The 16,815-nt window shown below is 46.2% G+C and overlaps 1 protein-coding gene across 1 annotated transcript; it reads right to left on the minus strand.

Annotated features, from left to right (window-relative positions):
* Positions 1-585: 585 nt before the first annotated feature.
* Ykt6 (YKT6 v-SNARE homolog) lies at positions 586-12,381 on the minus strand. The gene is made up of 7 exons (XM_031340921.1): positions 12,135-12,381; positions 8,661-8,743; positions 6,871-6,971; positions 5,665-5,769; positions 5,337-5,402; positions 3,531-3,632; positions 586-2,357 (listed from the first exon to the last, which is right to left on the minus strand). The coding sequence occupies exons 1-7, from the start codon at positions 12,236-12,238 to the stop codon at positions 2,322-2,324; spliced, it is 597 nt and encodes a 198-aa protein (XP_031196781.1). The 5' UTR covers positions 12,239-12,381; the 3' UTR covers positions 586-2,321.
* Positions 12,382-16,815: the final 4,434 nt, after the last annotated feature.

The following is a 16,815-nucleotide window of genomic DNA, read 5'->3' on the forward strand; positions in this document are numbered from 1 at the left end:
CAGGACTGCTAGCCCCAGCCAGGCACAGGGGTCTCTGGTGACAAGGATACCAAAGACAGGATACAAGGACTAGCTGACCTGCTGAGGCAGAGGTGGCAGAGGCCTCAGATCACTAATTGGTAGCCACTGAGACCATTTCGAACTGAAAACCATCCTCCAGATTGGAATAGTCCCATGCTGACCCTCACAAGTTATCTGTGCCCCTCCGGAGTAAGGAAGCTCCCACCCCCCAAGCCCTCAGTTTCCCAAGATTGGTAGAAAGCTAGGTGGTTTGCACTGAATGGGAAACTCGGGAGGAACAAAGCCTCCTCTCCAGGATGCTACTGCTAAGAAACCGCTCACCCAGGCAAGTTTTTCAGTATGCAGAAAACTGGGCTCTGAGACAGCAAGGCTACTCCACAGCTCCCTCACCTGTTCAACAACAAAAAAGGAAGTAACACTCCTACCAAAGAGGTCTGGAAGTCTATCCAGAACAGGATCCTAGTATCCACAGGAACAAAGTACCAGGTGTCTTCCCACCCCTCACTGGCTGAGTTGGGGGCAGAGGTTTCCCTGAAGCTAATAAAAGTAAACACAAGACAGTACTGAATTTCAAAAGACAATTTTATTTGGACAGAAACCTTCAAACAGAACATAGAGAAATTAGGCATTATTAAAATACACTCTTGCCAAGTGATTTAGCATTAGAATATAATGGGGGAATGGAAAACATATGGCAACTCACCCACTGCAGGGCAAGTGAGACCCTGCAGGACAGCCATATGTAGGCAATGGTTACCTTCTCCCCACAAACTTCTACTGCCACCCACCTCTATGCCTCCCCAGTACCCCCAGAGCAACGAGAAAGAGGCAGCACCCCAGGCCATTTATTACACCTCAAGTGCCAGCAACACACTGGATCTGTGCTGTCCAGGGGCCCTGGGTTTGAGGTCTGTGGCAGTGGGAAAACTACATGGGCAGGCCACTCCAGGGGGGAGCCTGAACCCTTTGGCTAGCAGTATCCAGAGAAATAGATGGGTACACCAACTAGTAGGGATTTTTGGAAGCTGTAGTAGGTATCTCCTTCCCATATGGGCACTCTGAGGGCAGCTCAGCAGGCTCAGGGTAGGGATCAGCAGTGAGACAACTCTGGCCACTCTGATGATCAGAGGCCAGCATCCTAGCAGTGGCTTCTGGGGAGACAGGATCTCTCAGATATAGTTTGTGCACAGCAGAACATGAAAAGGTGATGTGGAACCTGGCACATTCTGGGTTCACCATGTAGGCTGTGCTGGCAGTGGTACCAGCCCAGACTAACCGCTCAACATTCACCCTGCAGCTGTCTCTGATTGGCAAAGGACTTGTAGGCCAGAACTGGACAGATGACAGGTGGGCACTTGAAATGTTTAGGCTGCTGGCACTTGTCCTGGTACCCACAGGAATGACTTGTCCCAACATGCAAGGTCCAGGCAGTTGCCAAAACAATCTTGTGGACATAGAGACAAATAAAACCAGCTTTGAGAGCCCGCAGCACCCACTAATTTGATCTTGATGTTCAAAGTCCAACTGCAAGTCCAGGTGAGTGTTCCTCCATACTGGACAGCTGAAGGCGCCTGTGTCTGCTTCTTCCCCAAAGATGGACATTCCCAGCTGACCCTCCCACACCAGGACGGCCCCAGCCTGCACTCAGTCTGCTAGCTGATAAAACTTACTTACACAGCCTGCCCTTCTTGGCCCATTCTAAGTACCTCCCACAAGTCATCTTTGTGGTACTTAGGATGGGCCCTGTCCCTGGCAGGTGACAGTCCTACTAGACAGGCAAGCTAAACATATGAGAGCCAGTGATCACTGCCCTTTTACTGGCCATGGTGACCTTCTCCCAGCCCCCCAATGTAAGGTAGTAGAATGTTGGGAGTGTTCAAACTCTGCCTACCCCAGCCCAATCACCCCAGACCCTCCCCCCACCCCATTCACTGGAGAGTTAATATTGTTAATGCACAAATGAAATCCTAAGTCATACCAAGGATCAGGAAAAGATTCCCGCCCATAGAGCCTTCCAGGGTTAGCTGAGAATAAGCCCTTCAGCACCTATAAGAGCCACTTAGAGTTTATGGTTTCATTTTCCCAACATTACATCTTTGAGGACCTCAAATTCTTTCCCAAAGTCACAACCACACATACGAACTTCAATGTTCCCACCCTTAAATCATCCCTCCATTCCTCTTGGGAACTTCAAAATAAAAGCAGCCAGTCTGCCTGGCTCCAGATCCTCTTCTAGGACATCTCTTGTCTCCAGGGGCTGACGTGACATGACGATCCAGCGCCTGCCTCCGTGGGCTACGTCACATGATTGCACAGCATGAGTTTTGTTTCCGGGCCTTGAAAGAAAAAAAAAGAGGCTGAAGAGTGCAAGGAGGGCTGGAGGTCCAAAGAGTGCTAAGGAGTGGGAAGGTATGGGGAACAGTCAATCAGACAGAGAAAGCAAAACCAACCAAAGGGAACCCACCCTCAGGGCTTCAAAAGGAGCTGCCCACATGACCCGACACTGCTTCCATTGCCAGGCTGGGCTCCTTACATTTTTTTTTTGTTGTTACACACTAATATTTTCAATAAATTAATATAGTTCCTACAATCAGACCATGTATAAGCAAAAGAAGCAATAATGGAAACTGGATTGATGGAATATTTCAGAAGTGCTATCAGACTGCCCTAGCAGTCTTCCAGAGAAGAAGCATGGTTCCTACTCATGTTTGCAGGGGCTGCAACTGAACCTATTCTTGCTTTTTGGTCAAAGCCCACCCTTCCAACCCCACCTGGTCATCTTCCTCCAATACTGCAACTCAACATAAATACGCATAGGCAGACTTATCTCTACTATTGTCCTACAATGGGCCAAGAACACAATGTTGGGACTGAGACTATGGCTCAGAAGTTAAGAGCACTGGCTGTTCTTCCAGAGGACCAGGGTTCAAGACCCAGCACCCACATGGAGGCTCACAACCACTTGTAACTCCAGTTCGGAGAACTCTATGTCCTCTTCTAGCCTCTATGGGCAGTAGGCATTTATGTGGTACACATACATACATGAGGCAAAATACACATATACATTAAACAAAACAACAGAAATGTTCACAACTGGAAATTTACGTCATGCCTGGAGAGAAGCAGGCATTCAGCAGGAGGTTACTTGCCAATGGAAGGGAAATGTATTACAGAACTAAGAACTACTTCAGAGACATGAACTGCTGGTATCTTAAGAATTTATGCCCAACTGTTCTCCCAACAGAGGAATTAGGAAAACCCTGGTGGGAAGTGGGTGGTAGCGCTGAAATCAGCAAGGCATACCCTTAGTCAGGCAGCTTAGTCAATGCCCAAGAGTACTCTGTGCATCAATGGCGCTGAAACGCTTGCTTTAGGTTCCCATACACCAATAGGTGGTACCCAAATCTGATCTTGGGTAAGTAAAGGGCCAGCCCTAATAGAGTCAGAGAAACAAGCTGCAATGGCTCTGAGGGAAGGGATGCCCAGAAGGGCCAGGCAGAGCTACTCACAGTTTTATAGAAGGCTTTCGACTGTGTTCCCAGTACTTCAGATTTGGATACCAAGTCATCAAGCTTCTCGCCTCGCTCTAACAAAGACTCCATGGTGTTATGCTAGGCAAAAGAGAGAAGACACTTAACTGGCTCTGCTGACAACAGGCCCTTGTCGAACTTTAGTAGCTAGAAGTGCCTCCTCTGGACCTACCCAACAGACACAACAAGCACTGATACCCAGCCGAGTCAGTAGCAAGGACCTGGTGGCTTTCCCAGTATTTTTCCCAGCAGACTGAGAAAAGCACTGTTCTAGGAAAGCTCACATAAAGCATGTCTGTATTACACTGTGTACTGTAAGCACACATGTGCAGAGAGGTTTCTGTGTGATGAGAAAGACGCATCTGAGTGCTCTCTGACCGCACTAGGATGGACAGTGGCTGTCCAAAAGTACATCTACCCAGAACCTCTGAATGAAACCGTTCTTGGAAATAAAGTCTTTGCAAGTGTCATCAGTTTAAGAAGCAGTGATGCTAGATTAGGGTTACCCTAACTATATAACTAGCATCTTCATAAAACCAGAGAGAAGGCCATGTGATGACACAGGAGAAACCAGGAAATAGTGAGAACTCCCAGCAACTCCCAGAAACATGGAACAGACATTATTCACATGGCCCCAAGAAGGAACCAGCCTGGCCCAAACTGCGCCATCGAGTCCGCAGCCCCTATGGAGAATGTGTGGCTGTTGTCTGGAGTCATACAGTTCATGGTGAAGTCTGAGCATCTACAGGACACTAATACAGTGAGAAAATGTGTCATCTGACCCAGGAGCACAGAGCTACCAAGCACCTGAGATAAGACAAGTCTTAATATGTGCTTCAAGAGCAAACATAACACATTTCAGAGACTCAGGCTCAGTATGCAGAAAACTTTATTAGAAGGACTAGAGAGACGGCTGGCTCAGTGATTAATCATACTGGCTGCTTTTCCAGAAGACCAGGGTTCAGTTCTAACACCCACATAGCAGTTCACTATCATCTCTAACTACATTTCCAGGGGATCCAATGCCTTCTAGCATCTAAAGGCACTGCATTTGTGTAGTGCCCAGATATAACATAGAGGCAAAATCACCCTTACACATAAAATAAAAAACTATAAAAGGCAAGACTATATTAATGACTTTTTTATACTAAAGACATGATGAAAAGATGTTTGGGTATTTTGGATTAAATAAATAACACCAAATCTCAACTGCTTTCCTTTTGTCATTTAAAAATATGACTCCTTCAAAATTCAGAATTACACACATATATCATACACAATAGATTACATGCTCACTGACAGTACCTTGACAGGAAGCACACGCAGCGAGATGAGCTTTAGTCTGTCAGCACTACAATCTGCCTTGTGGAAACAGGAGGACAGAGATAGAGGCCCTCTGAAGAGCAGTCCTGCTGCCTGGTTCGTTTCCTTCCCCGACAGCTACTGCCAGGCAGCTGTACATGGGTGGGAGTGGCACCAGCTGAGGAATCAGTCAAACTGTCCTAAGCTAGGCAGTTCATATGGCATAAAACGTCGTCAGCTGAAGGCTAGGGATACGAATGCTTACTAGGACCACACTGACTTCCCAACCTTGCCCCCTCCAAGTAGAGGGTGCTGTGGACTACACTGGGGTACGCAGGGAGAGTGATGAAGTTGGTGGAACGGCAACTACCATTTCCTGAAGCATGCTGTGACTGTCATTAAAGTAAGAATGGACTCTGTTTGTCAGCGGCACATCCTTCTGTGCTTTGGTGCTCATGTTTGCCCTGCACCTTTCCTGCTTACCAGAATGATTTTGGTCTCATCCAGTTCAGCCTGTACTTTACTCATGGGATCAGCTTCTCGGGGGTTCTAGGAAAGAGCCAAAACAGAATCAAGGGTGAGACTGAAGTAGTTACCTATAAACAATCGTAAACTAAGGAAACTACCAATTCTCACAATAAAAAGGCACAGAACAGAGAACTCAAAACCTAGAGTTATCTGAAAATATTTCTCTGTGTTTTTCAAACACACGACTTGCCTGTGCATCAGCCTTGAGCTACCATGATTACTGACCTTTTCCAGATCACACAGCTTCTGAGCCAGTCTCTAGAGGCTGTGTCTTTAAACTCACCTGGTATTTACTAAGGTACTCCTCCAGGGCGGTGTACTGGATTGTAGCAGGGGATCCGACTGGCCAGTCTACTCTATCGACCTTCTTGGAGAACTCATCTAGTACCTGCAAGACAGAGGAGATGCAACATATCTCCCACCCAGCTTCCCAGTACCTTCGGTGAAGCACCTTCACTAACAGCAGTCATCCTACAAGCAGCTCCTGGGCTCCCCAGGGTACAAGGACATCAGATGGCAAGGGAACAGTCTAGGTTCAAGTTCCTCTTTTCAAATGTTTATGATTAAAACCTATCTAAGTAGTCTAGAAGCAAAAGTAAAGTGTGCCCAGTGTATGGTAAACTGCACCTGAGGAATGGTAAAAATACCCTCATTTGACACTAGCCCTCTAATTTTCCAAACTTCAAGGAAGTGAGCTTGCTGGGCAGTGGTGGCACAAGCCTTTAATCCTAGCACTCAGAAGGCAGAAGCAGATAAAGGCTGAGTTTGAGACCAGCCTGGTCTACACAGTGAGTTCCAGGACAGTCAGGGGCTACACAGAGAAAACCTGCCTTGAAAAGCCAAGGAAAAAAAAAGAAAAAAAGAAAAGTGAGCTGGTTCTTTGGATGTGCCTAAAAGTGCTTCAGTGCTATGAGGAACAGGACAAAGCAGTACTTTCTGTCTCAGGGTTTACAATGAGAAGTCACTGGGCACTAAACTCCATGAAGTGGATGGGAATTGGCATGCTACAACATGCCTTTAATCTCAGTGGTCAGGAGACAAAGACAGGTGAAATTCTGAGTTTGAGGCCAACCTGGTCTACATTATGAGTTCTAGGCCAGACAAGGATACACAGTAACACCCTGTCTCAAAAACAACTAACCAACCAACCCCAGGAAGCCATTGCCCTCCCCAGGGGAGAAAACCCTAGTGACTGCCTGCAGGAACAACAGGAAGAGACCACAGAACCTTCAGCAGACACACAGCAGAGGCTGGCAGCAGTCCTCTATTCCAGAGGAGAGGTAATGTCATCCAGCCACAGGAGCATAGGTTACTTTAAGGCAGTCAGCACCAAGGAGGAAATACATATAGGCAGCGATTGCAAATGTCTCCTGGCTTGGACAGAGGGATGGTGAAAACATGGCCTCCCGAGCATTCACCTCTCGAGCTTCAGGCTCTGCACCCACCACATCTCACACCTGACATCCTAGTCTAGTCCAACACCACTCACCTTCTCCAGCAAGGTGAAGGCCACTCTGGAGGGGTATTCGCTGTCAGCAATGACCACACCTGCCAGATTGTCGCTCCGGACGTAGACATGGCAAAGATACTCTACGGAGACAAGAGATCTCACATAAGAAGAGGGCTTTAGACTGTTCAGAATCTGCCAATGCGTTATAATGCTGGTTCCTGATTTCTAGTTCAAACAGAGCCACTCTGAAACTATTCTGAAACTCAACTGCTCTGAGCAAGGCTCTTTACCACAGTTCTATGGGCTAGACCCAGGAGCTCTGACTAATTAATATCCTAGATTCCCTGATATTATGTGTGTAGCAAGATCAAAATGAGCTGCCAGGGATGAAAAACACACCAAAGACAATGCCTCCAAGAGGAACTCTAGATCACTGCCTAGGCCAGGTCTGGATAAGTCTTGGCAATTTATGGCCTCCCCAGCTCTGTGTTGCTCCTAAATTGAGGGAATACCAAACAAGACAAGCTGCTTCTCCTTTCTTAAAATAATCTCATCAGGGTGGCTGAGAAGCAGAAAATGACCTCCTAGGGCTTCAGTCCCCTGTAGTAAGACAACATGGTTTGACCTACTCTAGCCTGTGGTGGGTGGCTGGAGGAACTGTCTAGAAAAAGCCCAGGCAGTCCTGGATGAGGTCTCTAGTGTTATTGTACTAAAGCTGTCATGTGATAGAATGGAATGGTTTACAGAAAAGCCTGAAAATAATCATAATCCACAGGACTGCTGATTTTCACTAGAAAGGATTCAGAAATGATATGGCTAACCACATCCCCAAAACAAAAGAACTTTGGATGAGAGCTTACAAAAACAACCTCTTGTTTATGGATCTGACCCAGGAGAGTCCAATGTTAAACAGAAAGAAATACAAAAGAGGAAAAGAGTGTAAGCCCCTGGAATCCAAGAGGAGCAGAGATCAACGAGAACAGAGGAGGTGGTATGGGAATTATCATCTTATTTTATATACATTCCCAAATAAGAAAGAACCAAACATGGAGTCAGTTTCCATAGAAACTGAGAAGCCTGCCAGTGTGAGGAACAGTCCTTAAGGGAAAAAATCTGTGAAGGGTAGACAGTAGGAAGGAAAGAGAATACTGATAGTCATAGGTCCTTTTCACTTCTGTGGTAGTCACAGGACAGAAACTCTTCACAGAGAAAATACAGCTAGTATCGCTGATCAGTGATCTATCATCAATTCAGGAACTCTATTCTGAGGCCACTGCTTATGAGAGGGCATCTTTGTTTATGCTTGAAGAAATTCATGCAACTTCAAATTTGTCTGTAAAATGTATGAGTCTGAAATAAATACCCCAACCTGACATCTAAAACCTGAATTATGAAATAAAGGAAAGAGCCTGCTTAAAAAAAAAAGAAGTAAAGAAAGAGAAAAAAAAGAAATCTTAAGGAACACAGTAATTACCTCACAAGAGATAGCTAGAAACCCTCTTTTGAAGGCTCTACTCTGGGAGGAAAAGCAGAATGTTAAGGCTACTGATGGACCAAGAGAATCAGAACCTACCACTGCTCAGCCTGCTGGGCTGGGGCAGGTGGAGAGCCAGCGTCTAATGTGTAGTGAGTATGAGCTGTGTAAGCGCAGTTGCACAGCAGTGCGCAGTAAGCTTGGACCTCAACGCTTGGTTTAGTGCTCTTTATAAACAGGAGAAGCAGGGCGAGGACATTCGGTAGCAGAAGAGCACAGTCCTGGGAGCAATCACACGGGCAGGCAGCATGTGTGACAGCCAGGCCAGCACTCAGAAGGGCGTGAGTCCTCTTACCTTGTTCTTTGACAGAAGCTCTACTGCCTTTCGCTGAGCGTTCCACAATCAGTTGACTTGTAAAGGTCATGAATTCCTGAACACTAGGAAACACAACATATATTTATAACCTTCTTTCGGTCACACTGTCCCCAACACAGTGGAAAGTGACCTCTGAGGTTCTCTTGGTTTCCTTCATTCCCTCCTAACCTTAGAAACAGTAATAAACCCAATGTAAATGAACATGAATTATACACCACAATTCAAGTCATACCTGTGTACAACAAACCAGACAGAACATCCCCCTTCTAGGTGTCTGAAAAATCTTTAGACTACAGTGATTTTCACATTTTGCTCAAAACATGATTTGGAGTCCAGTGAAATGGCTCTTTGGATAAAAGCTCCTACTATCAAGCCTGTAAACCTGAGTTTGACCCCTGGAACCCACATGGTGGAAGAAGAGAAATGACTCCTACAGGTTGTTCTCTGACCTACATAAGCATTCCATGATGCACTCACACTCACACACAAACACACAGAAAATAAAAATGTGATTGAAATCTTAACATGCCTGGGTTCAAGTGTCAAAGCAGAAAGCACCTCCTGTACAAATTTCCAAGAAGCAGGATAAATAAGATACACTGCTCTAAAAAAACACTAGTGGTAAAAAACTGTCAGGCAGAAGCACACCAGCTAGTACTGCGGCCACAGGACAGACCTTGGCTGGGAATGCCACAGACCTACATGATGAGAGCTAGCTCAGGTCTGCTGAGGTCCGGGACGCTGTAGAGGAAATGGAAAGAAACAGCTTAGTCAAGGTAGAAGTGGGAGCCGCTCATATGAAGCTGCAATAGTGGTTTATCATGGGCCCAAAGAGAGGTGTGAATGTGACCAGAATAAAACACTTTCAGGAGATGGTCCAACCAGAGGACAGGCGAGAAACCTTCAACTGGAGATGCATGACAAAGGGCAGCAGGGCTATCAGTACAAGGTTGTTCATTTTTTGAGACAGGGTCTACATGGCCCTGGCTGTTCTGGAACTCTTACACAGACCAGGCTGAGTGATCCACCTACCTCTGCCTCCCAAGTGCTGGGACTAAAGATGTGCACTACTGTTTCCAGCACTACAGTATTCTTAACTGCAAATCTGAAGACCTAACTCTGAGATTTAGTTTTTTGAGACGGGGTTTCTCTGATAGCCCTGGCTGTCCTGGAACTCACTCTGTGGCCTCGAACTCAGAAATCCTCTTGCTTCTGCCTCCCAAGTGCTGAGATTAAAAAAGCATGTGCCAACACTGCTTGATGTAACTCTGAGATTTCAAGTCTTACTAGGTGTCACCCAAATTACTATGCTGATCTCAATAGTAAAATCAAGACTGGTGTGATAGTTAAAAATGAGTTAATATACACAAAGCACTTGAAACACTACCTGGCACATAATATACTACTATTATTATCATGAGGGAATGACATGGTGAAAATAATCACAAAAAAAAACTTTCTTTTTAATCCTCAAGAAAGCCTTTGCAATAAAACTAAAAAGATTATCTAGAGCAACATTACAGTCATGTGATTATAACTATTACTAGTGCACTAATTGTCAGAGACTACTCAAAGTCTTTAGTAATCACGGTAACATGAAAGGTAAGAATGAGGGGTCTCACTCAACTGGAACATATGTCTCTTTGCTTCACTGCTAGTCATAGCACTAGCATATGCTAGTGACACTAGATAACGTAAGGATGTCAAAGGATGAGATAGTAGCACTGTGAAGCTCTGAGAATCCTCCATATAAACAGAGAGAGAAAAATAAAAAGATCCAGAGCCAAGTTGGCACACAGGTTCCATCCGAGAAAAAGAACATCAAGCACAAAGCAGAGGCCAGGGTATACAGAGTAGGAAGAACAGAAGGAGCCAAAGATGACACAATTACACACCACAGGAGACTGTCAGCTGCATCTCTGCGTATCTGGGCACCCATGTGGGTGCCATCCGTGTGCAGCTGCATGTGTACTTGTGGAGTCTTTCCTCAGGAGCTATCCTATTCCCCTTAGTTAAGATGAAGATGGTTAGGCACTCACAGAGTAGGCTTGACCAGGGGGCCAGTCATCATGCCCTGAGCCCCAGAGAGTCAGTCATCACACCCTGAGCCCCAGAGGGCCAGTCATCATGCCGATTCCCATCATCTTGTCTCTGCTTCCTTGGCTTCAGAAGCACAAGCATGTGCCACGACAGCCAGAAGTGTTCTTTTTTTTTTTTTTCTTTTAATGTATTTGGGATCAAACTCAGGCCCTTGTGTAGCAAGCAGCCTCCTAAATGAGCTATTTCTCCAGTTCAAACCCCTTGGCAAACATTATTCACATAACTATAATCCACAGCAACTCATGTCCAGCGGACTGATGCAAAAACAAGACGTAGTGTTTACATAAAACTCAATACTGTATACATTTTAAAAAGGGAGAAAAAAATTGGCATCTACAGAAACATAGGTGAACCTTAAGGCCATTCTGCTTAGTAAAATCAGTGGGACACAAAAAGACAACTACTGTATATTCCACTTATATGAAGTCCTTAGAACCATCAAAACCTGAGACACTGCCTGAAACAAGCAGATTTCCCCCAGACTTGGAGGCAAGATGACCACAGGTTCGACCCTGTTGGGTCCTTCTCCTTTTGTGTCTGAGTCACTCTGCTCACTCCCACAAGACGAAATATATGTGGAACTTACAATTAAAGCACACACCCCCAATCCTTTAAATGCCTATAAGCAATACAAATTCAGTGGTTGCTGCCAAACTACCAGTGTGGGCCCTTTCTGATCACCAGGGCCCAAACACTACAAAGAAGAACAAGTTTGACTTACAGCCCCGCTCGGCACCCAGTCCTTGAGGAATCAGTGACTTTACTCATAAAAGAAAAATACCTCCATACACCTCATACAGAATTGCTGGAAAGGACTTTGACCATCGGCTCTCACAAACTGTGGGCTGCAACCCTTTGGCAAACCGCAAACTCCAAAACTACTGACATTACGATGCATAACAGTAGCAAAATTACTGTTATGAAGTAGCCACGAAAATAATCTTATGGTTGGGGGCGGGGAGGAGAGGGTCACTTCAACTGCTTTAAGGGTCGCAGCCTAAGGAAGGTGAGAACCACTGGCAATGACGAACTATACAGGTGGCTGTTAGGATACCAAACACTGGTTAAATCACCAAAATACTAACTTCTGGGTCTGGATATCCTAGATCAGAACATTTGGTAGTGCGTCTGTAATCCGCACGATTTTCAATGGTCTTCTAATCTTTCTACAACAGGGCAATATTGTGGGTGGCAGGGCTCTTTACCAGGGATGCTAATGACTCAGGCTCAGCCTGCCGCCCGAGGCCGAAGCCGTGCTCTCCTTTTGAGAGACTTGACTCCCCGCCCTCCTGGACTCAACCTCGACTCCCGGCCCGGACTCCAGGTCTAGCCACCAGGGCCCGGCCCACTTACCTGGACCTCTGGAAGAAACTAAAGGAAGACACGTCGTAGGCGGCTTTGAGAAGCACCGCTCTTGGGTCGCCTTTGTAAAGGACACTAAGGCTGTACAGCTTCATGGCGCCGCACCTTTGGGACGCCGGCTGGACCCCAGACCCGCTCACAGGAGCGCGGCCGCAGTCTCTCACAACAGCCGCGGCCGGCTGCTGACGGGGCCGGGCCGGCTTCTTCCTCCTAGCTAAAGGCTCACTTCCGGTTCCGGTCGCGAGTCGCTCCAGACGCTCGGCGGAGGGCGGGAGGCAGAGTCCGCGCGTGCGCGTACGTGTGTCTAAGCGGCGGGACGCGCTCGCGTCGGTCTGTGTCGACGCCAGAAGGCTCGGTCTTCGCCTGCGTGGCAGTGCCTTGGCGCAAGTTTTCTTCCGGGCTGTGGCGCGGACCCTGGCTGGCTGTGGACAGTGCTCTGCCATACTATCGCTCTTCTTTCCCCATCTTGCTAGAATAGCAACCCGTAACTGTCTACTTTTGTTGCATCCTATATGTAACAGCACCAGGCTAACTAACTCTCTTCCCTGGCCCCAAGCACAGACGACTAAAAGAAATGTCTTCTATCCTTTCCGATGCAGTAATAAAACCCAGAAACGTCACTGGCTGTGGCCAGGCTCAGCAATCCCTGACATGGGCACACTTGTTCGACAAGCCAGGCGGCCACAGGCTGCCACCCAACCCCCCCCCCCATTCACCTGCACTGACACCATGGCTCCACAGGCGGCAGATGAGAACCGTTTCTGAAGAAAGTCTCTTCACCCAAAGTTGTACAAAATTACCAGGATTGTGACCTTGAAGAGGATGTGTGGATTAAGAAAATTGATAGCAAGAGGCAGACCTTGGGCTTCAGACATGAACACTAAAGTGCTTATCAAACTCCCTTACAGCCACTCTTGGCACCTCTTCCTGCTCTTCCCTGACTTTTACTCAACCTCCCTTGGTCCCAGGAAGTCACATCTAGAGATATGTGAACTCCCTAAACCAAGCTTGTTAATCTATTGCAAATGACATTGGCTCCCCCTTCCCCCCCCCCCCCCCCCCCCCCCCCCCCCCCCCCCCCCCCCCCCGTTTCCCCAGCTGTTATCCAGCCTAAATTCAGTCCCAGTACTTCCACACCGCAAAAGCGAGGGTTCCCCCTCCCCCACAATCTGTTAAACTCGAAAAATATCCTGTTTTGTAGACATGTTACTAAAAAACAATAAACTATCAAATTCCAAGTCCTGCTCATTGCAGATGTTTAACAACAACGACGATGATTATTTGCATCATTAGGTTCAATGACAAAAAGAAATGAAAAAGAAAAAGAAAAAAGAAACCCTCATGATAGGTTGAAGGTGCCCTCTAGGCTGTTAGAAGCAGAGCTTTAAAGGGAGGCTAAGATCTGAGCAAGGTCTATAGATTAGATAATAGCACTTTATTTTTCTTTCCAGCTTTCAGTCACTGCTCTGGCCTTATAAGAAAACTTTCTGGCTTTATGAGTAGAAATAGATGAATATTATGTATACAAATTACTCTTGAAGAGTTCATATGCATACATACCTACATGTAGGTATATCTACAGCCATATATATATATGTATATATTCATATGTCTATACATGTATGTATACAAACATATTATATATGTACTGTAACCTGTATCAGGGTTCTCTAAAGGAACAGAATTGATAGGACATATATTAAGAGAGGATTTGTTAGATTGGCTTCAGGATGCTGTCTGTATAAGTAGTCCAACAGTGGCTGTCTCACACTGGAGAAGCGTAGAGTCTGGTATTTGCTCAGACCACAAGACAGGATGTCTCAGCAAGCTTAATCTGGTGCTTAATCTGGGGATTCCTGGAGAGATTGGTCTTCAGCCTACATTTGAATCCCTACATAGGCTTAGATGTAGCAGTGACACAGTGACAGGATAGATGACCTCGCCAGGGAGAGCAAGAGCAAGCAAGCAACAAGCAAAGTTGCCTTCTTCCATATCCTTCTGTATGAATTATCACCAGAACGTGCTGCTCAGAGTTAAGGTAGGTCTTCCTGCTTCATTTAATCTGCTCAAGAAAAGCCCTCACAGGACTGCCCAGCAGCTTGTGTTTTAGTTGATTCTAGATGCAGTCAAGTTCACAACCAAGGTTATTGGTCACGATGCCAAAGACAGAGCAAATGCAGTAAAGAAGATTTGAGGAGGGCTGGAGAGATGGCTCAGTGGTTAAGAGCACTGACTGTTCTTTCAGAGGTCCTGAATTCAATTCCCAGCAAACACATGGCTCACAGCCACACAACCATCCGTAATGGTGACCTAAGGCCCTCTTCCAAAGTGTCTGAAGACAGTGACAGTGTACTCATATACATAAAATAAATAAATCTTTAAAAATAAAAATTTAAGTGATGCAGATGAAGAGTGTCCAGAAATTTCTGTCCTTGTAGTGCTTCAAGAGACCTGAAAGTATGGGGAGAGAAGGGCTTGCAAAAATAAGTCATTGACAAGACAAGCATAGTATCACTGGTGTGGGATGACAGAACTCTTGTGTCCAGCCTTCCCCTGAGTCCTGAGATGTCAAAGAAAAGCCCTTTTGCAGAGCAGGAGAGATGGTTCTGCAGGTAAAGGCATCTGCTGCCAAGCCTGATGACCTGAGTTCGAGCCTCAGGACCCAATGGTGGAAGGAGAGAGCCAAGTCCCACACGCACATATGCACATAATAGCATACATGTCAGCCCCCTGCATACTCATTCGTGTACGTGCATGCATACTAACACACAATAATAATACTATAGATAATATATTTATAATTAAAATATTAAGGGTTTTTTATGTGTATGCATGTTATTCCACATTGTACCCATGGAGGCCAGTAGAGGGTATCAGATTCTTAGATTCCCTGGAATCCACATGGTTATTAGCTGCCATGTAGGTGTTGGGAACCAAACCTAGAATCTCTGTGAGAACAGCTAGCTAGTGCTCTTAACCACCGAGTCATCTCTCCAGATCCTAATTTTTTAAAAAGCTTTTTTGAAAACATATTTGTAATATCAATGTCTATGACCCAGGTCCTATGAATTTGCCCAGTAGATATGGCACACACCCACCTGTCTCTGAAGCTTTGTCCTGCTCACAAAAGGTGTTTATCCCAGCTACACAGCAGAGCCCTTAAGAAATCAAGACGGCACTGAAATGGATTACCTATGAAGTCAGATTTCTATGAGACCAGTTATGAAGCTTGAGGTATGTGAATATATACCTTAGTGCTAGGGATAGAACCCAGGGTCTCCTTCACATTTAGCAAGTGTCCCCTTCACTGAAATGTCCCAGTTTCCCCTGGACTGTCTAGGCAATGGGAAAGATAGACATGGTCTGTCACAGATTTCATGTCTGCCGCTGGCTGTGCCAGAACATGTAGAAGCTTTTGGAATTAGTGAAACACGTATTTTCAGACTGCCTTCCCTGCATGGGGCTTTCCCGAAGTCATATTTTACTAGAGTCAGCCTTTCCCAGCTGAGGACTAGCTGTACTGGACAAATGCCAGCCACTTGAAATGGGAATACATGGTCATTTAGGCAGCTTGCTTATCTCATCCACGGTACTTGATGGCTGCGTGTCAGCACAACACAGGAAGTTCAGAAGGGAGGCTTCCGAGAAAACGAAGCAGGCAGGAGATCCTGCAGGCAGTCCTCCTGCTCCACAGCCCGCATGAACTTCCCTCAGGCTCAGTGCGTGTGGTTCCCGCCTGAGAACAGGAGTATACAGAGGAAAGGCAAGAAAATGAGGTATGCCCTCAGAGCTACCAAGCCAAGCTTGGTGGCACCCGCAGCAATAAGTATTGAGCAAAAATCCTCACAAGGAAACTGAACCATGGGTTCTGGATGCCAGTGATCCTCATGACCCAGCTAGCTCTGTCGTGAACTACTCAAAAATTCTCTCTGCTGACCCAGACCAGACCTCACTATACCAACACTGGCCATCCAGAGGGCTCCTGCCTCACACTGAGCACAGAGAGCTGCCCTAGGACTTGCGAGAGTAAGAAGCGTTAGAAGAGTAGCCAGAACATGCAGGGTGCCATCGGAGTGCCAGGTACTCCAGACACAGTCACAGAAGGACTGGTGTGTGTTGTTAAATAGGTGGTTTGAAAAGTTTGAGGGGAAACGTGCTGTGAGATTGTGTGTCTTAGGAATGATAGGCAAGAGGCCGGGCAGTGGTGGTGCATGCCTTTAACCCCAGCGCTTGGGAGGCAGAGGCAGGTGGATTTCTGAGTTCGAGGCCAGCCTGGTCTACAGAGTGAGTTCCAGGATAGCCAAGGCTACACAGAGAAACCCTGTCTCGAAAAACCAAACAAATAAAAAAAAAAATGATAAGCAATATTCATCCACAAGAATACAACAAGATGGCTGCCTGAGCAAGACCTGAACATAAACAGCATCAGTAGACATGCTTACATGGAAGGAGGAAGTCTTATACGGCCCTATCCAAAAACAAAGAACTACAGACAGCTAAGGAATTTGCTGAGCAGGAGAAATTGTGTCTTCCTTTTATGAGCCCCGTAATTGGTTGTCCAATACCAAGTGGTCAGCCCTGAAATCATATTCAGGAAGTAATTCTAACCCCACTGAACAGAGTGTAGTGATGTGTGTGTTTGTGTGTGTGTAATAATAACAAAAAAAAAAAA

This window comes from Mastomys coucha, unplaced genomic scaffold (genome assembly GCF_008632895.1).
Source record: "Mastomys coucha isolate ucsf_1 unplaced genomic scaffold, UCSF_Mcou_1 pScaffold22, whole genome shotgun sequence".
NCBI lineage: Eukaryota > Metazoa > Chordata > Mammalia > Rodentia > Muridae > Mastomys > Mastomys coucha.